Source organism: Xiphophorus maculatus, chromosome 14, assembly GCF_002775205.1.
Source record: "Xiphophorus maculatus strain JP 163 A chromosome 14, X_maculatus-5.0-male, whole genome shotgun sequence".
Taxonomy (NCBI): domain Eukaryota; kingdom Metazoa; phylum Chordata; class Actinopteri; order Cyprinodontiformes; family Poeciliidae; genus Xiphophorus; species Xiphophorus maculatus.
The window spans coordinates 194783-205720 of NC_036456.1; the positions used below are offsets into that span (position 1 = coordinate 194783).

General features: G+C 38.1%; 2 protein-coding genes across 5 annotated transcripts in view; both read left to right on the forward strand.

Moving 5' to 3' along the window:
- Positions 1-10938, forward strand: part of frem1 (FRAS1 related extracellular matrix 1) — a 74461-nt gene that overhangs the window by 61494 nt on the left and 2029 nt on the right. For all 4 annotated transcript variants that reach the window (XM_023346849.1, XM_023346850.1, XM_023346852.1 and 1 more), the window contains 2 exons: positions 8758-8858; positions 9015-9100. In XM_023346849.1, coding sequence (XP_023202617.1) covers positions 8758-8858; positions 9015-9100 — 187 coding nt within the window. The remainder of the gene's footprint in view (positions 1-8757; positions 8859-9014; positions 9101-10938) is intronic.
- Positions 4-8751, forward strand: LOC106700418 (general transcription factor II-I repeat domain-containing protein 2-like). The gene has a single exon (XM_014475849.2). The coding sequence runs from the start codon at positions 2363-2365 to the stop codon at positions 4181-4183; it is 1821 nt and encodes a 606-aa protein (XP_014331335.2). The 5' UTR covers positions 4-2362; the 3' UTR covers positions 4184-8751.

Below are 10938 nucleotides of genomic sequence, written 5' to 3' on the forward strand. Positions count from 1 at the left end.
GTTGGTTTCATGTGTTTTATTGTGAGTAAAGAGAACCCTTCTTTCTTTTGTTCATTCTGTCATGTTGATCCAGTCAGCATTGTATTTCTCAGCCTTTTTTACAAAGTCCTGATTTGACAGGGCAGATACTGTGATTTTCTGTGGAACTTAATAAAGGTCATAAGGTTTCTATATTTGAAAATATAAATTTATGAATATAACCAAACATTACAGACTTTATGTTAGCGTTTCTCAACGGGGGCAATACCGCACCCGGGAGGCATTCAGCGGACTGCAGAGGGCGCTGGAGGAAATTTTTACTAAAGGGGGGCGCTGGGATTCTTTTGGGAGGCGATTGCTCAGCGGTAAACTTTACACCTTAAATGCACAACAATACCAGCTCAGACTTTGAGCAACTTGCTAAAACTGTATTGTGTAACATTAAAACATGCTTGGCTGCAACTGTATCGATGGTAGCTCTCCTTCTCTTCAGTGTTTGTTAGCTTCTGGCACAGCTCCATGCTCCTGCTACTAGTAGCTTCACCGCATCAATTCATTGTTACACAGGCTGATGATATTGCTGTTATTCACTTGTCTGGTGTCTGATTTTCAAATATTTTATGTATTATTGAGGATTTTTGTACATATGTTTTGGCAGTGCTGTGATCATGTCAAAGCAGCAACTTATATTAAGAAGTGTTTTAATGTTTGTCTGGATGCTGCACGTTTCCATGGAAGGACAACAGAAAATTGCTCTTATAAACATGTCACGATACCCTCACTGTGTATTCCTCAGAATAATGAACCCATTTAAATGAAGAAATCCTTCCATGGATGATACCTCAATAAAGAACGTTCATTTTATAGAGTTAACATTGGTTCTGTAAGTGATCTGGTATGAAACGGTAGCACCACAGCACTTTTGAATTTTCATCATCAGAATACCAGAGCTAAAAGGTTTACATCAGTCTGCTTTTCTCCATCGATACGCACTTTCCGACCGCTCCGCGCCTTATGGAGTAAAAAAAAAACAGTAAGACGATGCACACATTGCACAAAACTCTGAAACAGGAGAACAGTGACATAGAACAGGGCAAGTGCAGCGAACTATTAATCTGTAGAACCATACACAGGTTTATATAAAGATATAATCCATGTTCCTGTCCCATATTTGTATAGCATTAAAAGGATCTGGAACTTTGTTTTTCCACTGAAAGCTCTGGTTTACACAGTAAATGCCATCTGGGTGACATTTTATGGATGATACTTTGATGTACCCTGATGTAGAATAGGTCATGTAATCATCTGAATCAGCTGTTCTAGAATAGAGGTAAGTCTGAGTATATCAGTAAGCACATCATAATAAAAAGTGAATAACAAGTGATTTAAATTGATTTAAAGCACCTGCAGCAGGCAGCCCTAAACTTCCTTGTCCACCACATGTTCTCCCAGACCAAACAATAGGCCCCGCCCTACTTTTAAAAACTCAAATCCCACAAAATCTTGCAGGATTTCATACTTAGACCCAGAATGGTGGGCAGGATAAAATATGCAAAGGGAGATATGACATGAGGGGAGAGCAGGGGAAGATAAAACTTTCCCTCCCTATGGATTCAAAATCAAAGGGGAGTGGAAGCATACTTGGATTCAAAATTGAGTAGCAGTTTTTCCCAAAACTGGTCCTTACTTCTTCTTCTTCTATTGTGTTTTCTGGCAGTTTACAAACTTTGTGTATTACCACCATCAATTGGACAGAGATGTAATTCAGAAATAAATTTTTCCTACATATCTTCAAATCTTAAAATAACTAAATTATACACATACTTATACACTCACACACACATACATACTAAATACTCTCAGCTAATTTTGCATCTTTTAAATCACATATGTCAGAGTCAAGGCCCGCGAGAAGGTTTTTTACGGCCCCTGGAATGATCTTGATTTATTATTAGAACCGGCCCACAGACCGCAGTAAGCCGGCACCCCGTCTGAAAAAAAAATACCTTCCTTATTTGAACTGTAAGTAGTTCTTTAAATGTTCTGTGAGATGATGTACTTACCCATGTATCCATAACAACCGGAACTTTCAATATCCACCAAGTTATTGCCGAAATATACCATCTATTAAAGGAGTGCCCCCTGGATTAATTACACTCTCTGCAGCTGCAGCTGCGAAGTTACAGTATTAACCCGATACTTGCTGGAAAGTGCAACGTCTCCCCTTTCAGAAACCGTTGGAATTTTTCCACTTAGCCCTATGTTTGGCGGAATTACGGTACTGCAAATTTAGATGTGTCGCCGGCGACACGTGTAGAAGGGATTTATTAGCACAGCAGTCGTCAGCATAACTGTAAAATTAACTTTCAGATACCCATCAAAAATGGCAAAAAGGAAGGTGGACACTGAGAACCGGGGGTTTCAAACAAGGTGGGAGTCGGAGTATATGTTCACGGAGGTAGCTGGAAAACCTGTGTGTCTTCTGTGTGGAGAAAGTGTGGCGGTACTGAAAGAGTATAATCTGAGACGACATTATGAAACGAAACACGCGGACAAAAACAAGAATATGGACATGGAACAAAGGCTACAGAAGGCCGAGGAATTAAAACGAGGCCTCAAATCTCGACAGGCTCTGTTCAAAAAAGCCAAATCACAAGGCCAGGCTGCTGTCAAGGCCAGTTTTATTTTGGCAGAAGAGATCGCTAAATCAGCCCGGCCATTTACGGAGGGGGATTTCATCAAAAACTGTTTGATTAAAGTTTGTGACGAAGTTTGCCCAGAAAAAAGGCAACTCTTTTTAAATGTGAGTCTGAGCAGAAACACCATTGCCGAGCGAGTAGTCCAGTTGTCCATCAATCTAAAAGAGCAGCTTGTGAAAAAGGGAAAAGATTTCATCGCATATTCCTTGGCTGTGGATGAGAGCGCCGACATTTCTGACATTGCCCAGTTGTCAATTTTCATCCGCGGAGTGGACTCCAGCCTAAGCGTGACAGAGGAGTTGTTGGCTTTACGTCCTATGCATGGCACAACTACGGGGCATGATTTGTATGAAGAGGTGTCAAGATGTGTAAATGAGATGGAGCTGCCTTGGGAAAAACTCGTGGGTTTGACAACCGACGGAGCACCTGCGATGTGTGGACACAGGAGCGGACTGGTGGCGAAGATACGGGAAAAGATGCAAGAGGAAAACGCGACAGGTGAGCTGACAGCTTATTATTGTATCATACACCAGGAAGCGTTGTGTGGTAAAGCCTTAAAAATGGAACATGTAATGAGCATCATCACACGCGCAGTTAACTTTATCAGAGCCAAAGGTTTAAATCACCGCCAGTTCAAAGTATTTCTGACGGAGTTAGAAACGGAGCATGGTGATTTGCCTTATCACACAGAGGTGCGATGGTTAAGCCAGGGAAAGGTGCTCCAAAGATGTTTCGAGCTTCGTGAGGAGATTTGTCTGTTCTTGGACAGCAAAGGGAAAGACACAACACAACTCCGAGACGAGATGTTTCTGTGTGAAATGGCTTTTCTGTGTGACATTACAAGTCATCTGAATACAATGAACTTGCAGCTGCAGGGTCGGGATCGTGTCATCTCTGATATGTACAGTACAGTGAAGGCATTTAAAACCAAACTGACTCTGTGGGAGACGCAGATGCGGAAAGAAAATTTGAGCCACTTTCCCAGCTGCCAGACCATGAAAGAGAAGCTCTCTACCAGTGCGTTCCCGAGCGCACAGTTTGCTGATAAAATAGGTATGCTTTCCGCTGACTTTCGACGCCGATTTGCTGACTTTGAAGCACAAAAAAACAGGTTTGAACTGCTCCGTAATCCATTTGCTGTTGACGTGGAAAGCTCACCACCAAACCTCCAAATGGAGTTGATTGACCTCCAATGCAATGATGCACTGAGGGCAAAATATGCGGCAGTGGGTGCTGCGGAGTTTGCCCGTTTCCTCCCCGACACAATGCCCCAGCTGCGCATCCAGGCTGCTCAAACGTTGTCTATGTTTGGCAGCACATACCTGTGTGAACAACTGTTTTCTTTGATGAACCTGAACAAAACATCACACAGAAGTCGACTTACTGCTGAACACCTTCACTCAATTCTGAGGATTTCCTCAGCTCAGAGCCTTACCCCGAACATTGATGAACTTGTGGAAAAGATGGGACACCACCAAGTATCACCCTCAACCTCAAACAAGTGAACATTACTGTGCAATCACATATTTAGAGTTTTTACTCAGTTCAAGTTTAAAAGTTAAAGTTTAATATTTGTTTTCACTGCATGTTACTTCTCCTTGATGAAAGTGTTGTTTTTGATTAATAGATTTTTGCACTTTATTTTATTGTATTTCAATCCAATTATATTTTAAAAATATTTCAGTTGTGTCTGTTGAAAATTAAAGATTACTGACAGAGCCATAAGAAAATATTGCTTTATTTATCTGATCATATTGGAATATATTTGTTAGGTTTTCAGTAGGTTCAATTAGGTTCACTAGACTATATGCGTCATTTAAAAAAATTTCAATGAACATTCGATCAGTCCGGCCCTCGGCTTGTAGCTAAATTTTTTATTTGGCCCTCCGTCCATTTGACTTTGACACCCCTGTTTTAAATATTTAATAAGTGCTTGAATTATATCATGTGATTGATGCTTCCCTAATAAATTAGCCATAGCTATTGAAATCCCCATTACCCTTTCCAATTCTTTCCTCTCTTTTATATATTTTCTACAATAAATCAACACATGTTCTACTCCTTCTGTTTCCCCGCAATAAAGAACAATCACCTATTATTTTAAAAACCCCTATTTAAACTAGTATGCCCAATCCTCAACCTGTTGATCCATATTTCCTCTCTCCTATTCATTATGCTATTATTTCTTATGATTACCTCCTTCTGTATTTTATGTAAATGCCTTCCTCTTTCTCCTAAATTCCATCTCTCCTGCCATATATTATTTATTTTATCTTTAATAATTACTTTTATTTCTGCTCTATATAGTGGGACATCATATTCAATTTCTCTTGCTTTAACTGGTTCTTTAGCCTAGCCAACTTATCTACTTTTTCATTACCTACAATTCCTTTATGTGCCGAAACCCATGTGAATTGAATACTTATTTTTTGTTGCTTTATACCATTTATCAAATAACTAACTTCATCTAAAAGATCTTGACGGCTTTCAGATTTTCCACTTATAATACTGGTTAAGCAATACATTGAATCTGAACAGATAACTACGTTACTAGGCTTCACCTCCAGCACCCATTGCAATGCCAAAATAATTGCCAACATCTCTGCTGAAAAAATTGATAAATTATCTGTTGTTCTTTTTAATAAAACTTCTTGTTTCGGAATATAAACTGCTACTCCTGTTTTACCATTTTCCTCTTTTGATGAATCTGTATATATTTGTGTCATATTTTCATACATTATTTCTAAATACTGCTGAATAATTTGATAAAAACCTCCATAGGACTGTTCTATTTTTTTGGTTTCTAAATTTACTATTGACATTTCAAATAAAAATGGGGCAATTTTAGATTTAATTACAGTTTTACAGCATGCTATATTATTTGTCCCCAAATTATCTGCATAAATATTCCCTTCCCATCCAAAACTCCTAATGTTATGGCAATTACTCCCAACATTCTATGAATACCTGTTTCGTTGGGTGTTTTTCTTCATGCCCTTGTAAATTTAACCAATAATTTGCTGATAGTTTCATCCGCCTTATTTCCAGTGGCATAGTTCTCTGGTAATCACCTGAAGAGCAGGAACTGGAGACGTTCTACAAGCACCACAACATATCCTAAGAGCTTTAGCTTGGATTCTATCTAAATCTAATAAAAGAATTTGCAATTGACTTATAAACAATACATCCATAGTCCAACACAGAACAAATTAAAACATCATACATTGTTTTTAAAGATGTGCTTGACTCCCCCCAATCATTCCCTGACAAACATCTCAAAATATTAATACATTTTTTCCATTGCTCAATAATCTTCTGTATATGCATCTTAAATGAAAGTTTTACATCAAACCATACACCTAGATACCTTATGATACTTATCTGCTTCAATTTTTGCCCACACAATCTAAGATCTACTGTACGATTAACCCTTTTTCTTGAAAAACATATTACTTGTGTCTTCTCAACAGACAAATGCAGCAATATGTCCAAAACTTTGACATTTATAGCATCTGGTTGGTAGAGGAATGTATTGCCTTATTGTATAACTGACATACCCAATCATCACCTTTTCAGGTAATCTATCCTCTTCTAGGACTAACATAACTGACTTACTAGGACTTTTAACTCCTTCTCTTAGAATAAACAAGTGTTTCACTTTAATCACCCTAGCCCCTTTTACATTACCTTTAATCTCTTCCTCAGTCAGATCAGTTGATACTCCAGATATTACTCCCTTTACCTTTCCTCTGTCCTGCCATATTTGTGGCTTGATTGTTTTTCCCAATAATGTCTTGCATCTCATTAGTCCCTGCACCTGGTGTCTATCTCTACATAGCACCAATAGATTACCATCTCGTAACGTTTTGACTGCTTTCACCTCACCTATTATTTTATATATTGCCTCACTTATTTTTAAAGGATTCAAAGCACATGGATTCTGGAATCTAAGAATTACTTAAATTTCATTTCTTTTATTCTCCTCTCTTTTTTCTTCATCAGATTCAAATCCTTTCCTTTTCTTATTTCCTCAGTTCATTGTTTGCCAGTCTCCCATTTTTGCACTTCTTTTACAATAATCACTATTCACACTACAATTATCTGAATCGTCTAATTCTTCGCATTCTTCCATCTCACTTCCTTGTTTAAAGTAATCTACAATTAACTCCAAATTACACCTCTGTCACTTTAACTTTTACCAACAAAAGCTTCAAAACACCTGTCGGTCCTTTAGTCAAATTGAACTGCATGTTTTAATTTCAGTAAAACCTTATTAATCAGCCATCAATTACAATCATGTGTGCTGAATTAGGGAAATGCCTAAAACTTGCAGGGCAGTGTGCCTTGAGGACCAGTGTTGAAAAACACTCAATAATAAAATGCTCTGACCCAGAGCTCAGAAGAGGAGAAGAGGGGAAAGGATATGACAAAACAGCACACATTGATTCAACATCGATCAGACGATCAGACAATCAGACATTGGCATTTCATTCATTAGATTTCAACCACAAAACAACATTGATTCAACAACATCTTTTAAATATTGGTCACTTGGCTAGAATTGGATGATTGTTTGATGGTTGATCCACCATCAGTTGTTGACCTCAATCAAAAATCAACCATTCTGACTATAATTCAGTGTGGAATTACAATTGCATTCTATCTGGATTTTAGAAACCATCAATAATGTTGTGACCTACCTGGCTATGTTTTTGACTACTTTATTAGCACAAAAGGAAAGGCTAATTTAAATTGCTTAACTATGTTTCTAAGTGAGGTCTGCCAATTTTCAGTTTGGTTGAGGTCAGGAGCATTCCAGAAACTTAATGTTGACCTTGGATTATTGTTAAATTAGAACACCCAAATGTGTCAAACTGTCAATATTAGATGAGGGAACATTGGTCAGAATGTTAAGAAAAACCAGAGCTACCACCAAGACACAACCGTAGGTGGAAGACCAGGAGTCAGAGGGCTCAGAAGTTGACTTTTCTACTGGACCAATCAGCGAACAGAAGGAGCAGTTGTAAACAATGATGTTGACTTTCTATGCTGTTTTCAAAAGGTAGTTTGCCTGTAGTTTTAGCAATGGCAGCAGAGGATGTAAGCAAAGTTGTTCAGTCCTGTTGGTCACACTTCCAAATATTGAATTAACAATAACAGCCGCATTGTTTGGATCAGCATTTGGAGGATGGTCGCTTACAGCACAGGCAGTTTCCAGTAAGCTTCAAAGCTTCAAACTGGTGCATTACACAAGACATGGGCAAATGTTAGCAATTGGGTAAAACTTGAAACCTCAATAGAGTCTAGCCTCCAGAAAGCAGTCCTGGGGGCCTGGACTCTGGATTGTCAGTACATAGTCAGTATAATTGTCAGTATTGAGCCCAATAGCCGAGAGCCCAGACCCCCTGGACAAAACAAAGTGTATTGCAATCAGATAGACAGGCCAAGGTTTTTACCTGGGACAACCAGATGCTTTTTTTTAATGGTTGTGCTGGACTGACGACCGGTCCAGGGTGACCCTGCCTCTCGCCCATTGACTGTTTGAGATAGCCACCTGTACCCCTGGTAACCCCTCTGGGGATAAGCATGGATGGGTGGATGGATGGCTTTTTGATGATACTATAAGTACATGGTTTCTCAGTCTAGAGCTTGCTTAGGGACATTTCCCGATAATATTAGTAGGGTTCTATCTATATATTTGTGACTGTGAACTTTGAAAATGAATTGCAGTTCTTTGTTGTTTAATCACACCAACCCCAAAAATTGAACAGTTCAAAGGCACCATTAAAAGGCCTATAAAGACTTTCATGCCAATCAGGAATGTATGTAAACCTCTGAGTATTGAAAATTTTTCAGTAGAATACTCATATACTGTATCTCAGCCTCACTTCTATCATGCATTAACGATTTTTGTTATCTTGTGACCCATTTGGAGGAAACTGTTGCCAAGGTCCATAGTTGTATTTCAGTCATGGTTTCCAAGGGAACAAAACAGGCATAGAAGAACAAGTTTGGTTAGACTGACAACTTAACAATGGATGTTTCTATCTCCACATTCCTACCCATCCTTGGTGCTCAGATGTGTCCTCAGGGCTGGACTTTTCAAGGAGGATGTTGTTACATCGTCAGCACTAAGCCCAAGCTCACATGGAGTGCAGCAAACAGGGCCTGCAGAGAAAGGTATCATTAAACATTGTTATCACAGGGTTGATGGGTTTCACTGTATAATGTGTGGTGGTGGGATCCATGAAAAATACAAACTCATTCATTATTGTTTGTAATGTCTCATTTGTAACTTTGAAAATGTTGATATTGTTTACTTGTTTTTGATATCAGGTTCATGGGAAGTCTTGCAAGTGTTCTGTCTAAATCTGACATGGATTGGTTGTGGGACTTCAGTGGAAGAAAGCCTTTCTGGATAGGTCAGTGCTCTGCAGTGAAGGTGGTTGAGATGATATTTACGTAATAAATATCTTGTAATAATATTACAAGATGATGTAGTACTATTATTACATCATCTTGATGTAATAATAGTATATTTACCGTTAGAATATACCTGAACACAAATGTTTCATTTTACATATTGCATTGCATACACATTCATAAGGTTCAGATTGTTCATAAGAATGTTCTACACTTAATACTAAAAGTGTGGTGTGCATATGTATTTAGCTGCCTCCACTCTAATCCAACAAAATCCATCTACAAACCTACCAAGAGAAGTCGATACATCAAAGAACAGCACAGCTGTTCTTAGGGTGCTCTTAGGTGTTCTTAAGCCCATCAAGTAGGAGATTCGGTTGATGCAAAATATTAAACTAAAGTGGAAAAACGATTAACTTTATGTGTGTTTTAGGTGTAATGGGAATAAAAACCAGCCTACAGTCCTTGAAACCTGCTCATCTTTCTTGTGGTCTCCTTCAGGGACCATTTCTTTTTTTTACTCCCTTTGGCTTCAGTTTTTAGAAAGCATGGCATCAAAGTTCTCCACACATTACACACATGTTTACATACCTGAAAAATGTGATGCCAGTAAACTTGTTGCAATCACATAACAAATTAAAATGAGCTTGATCATTTCCAATCTGATGATTGATATTTTTGGTGGACAATTTTGTTTACAGAGGAATGATCCATTTTATTTATAGTTTTGTTTATAAGTGGGGGGTTTTCACTTTTATGTATTGTTTTTGTGGTATTTTATTTTGGATTTTTAAAACACACAGGTGAGACCACACCACTCCCACACTGTTCTTTTCACTGGCTACCTTCTCACTCTAGAATTGATTTTAAGTTGATGAAATCTTTGAATAGGCTGGCACCCTGTTACCATTGAAGTGATTTTCAGATTCATCTCGATGTAATAATAATAATATAAACTTGAAAATTTCTGAAGAAATTCAAATGGTGCCTGCCAAAGTGTCGATTGGAACCCTGGCTTAACCCAACCACTGTTACAGATGGGATTAGTGTGGTCCTTTAAAATGAAGTTTACTGAGAATTTCAAAATAAAAGCCTCAATATACCTCTCAGGATAATGCATCACCTTAGGCCGTGCACTAATATTAGCCTTTGCCATAAAATAAGTATTTTAGCTATTTCTTTCTCCCTGGTTAGGGCACTGCCTTAGTATTTACCTTTTCCCTAAAATAAGCATTTTAGATATATTGTATACATTAGCTATGTTTAGTATACTGAATGGAGGAAGTCAGTGTAAGACAGCATGCTAGTGATGCCCCACATGCTACTGACAGCATTTAGGGTAACATCAGCATTTTTGCACATTTTAGCTTATACACTAATTTTAACATATTGAATGCAGTAAGTCCATGTTTGACAACATGCTTGTGATTCTCCACATACTACAGTATTTAGTAATTATTACCTAAGCTTAGCATTGATGCTAATTTTTTGCATGAGAACACTGGGTTCCAACAAATGGGAACACTTTGGAAGGACCTGTTTAAATTTCTTCAGGAATGTTTTAGTTTCAGTTACACTCAAAGGTTCAGCAGTTGGAAATTTCGCTTGTTTTTCACTTTTTACATCGAGATGGCAACTCTGATTCCCAATAAAAATAATAGCACCCATCTTGAGATAAGCCGCACGTTTTGATACCTTTTTTGTTGGTGGGCATGCAGCGGTTTCAGCTGCATTAAGGGAGATGGAAGAATAATAAATAAATCTATAAAGAGATATTCTATTGACGATAGAACAATATTGGAAGGTACCTCTTGATGGAAATGTAGATACTTTTATC

Bases quoted from the DNA above. Each gene is read 5' to 3' on its own strand.
- LOC106700418 (XM_014475849.2), top strand. From the start codon at position 2,363: ATGGCAAAAAGGAAGGTGGACACTGAGAACCGGGGGTTTCAAACAAGG.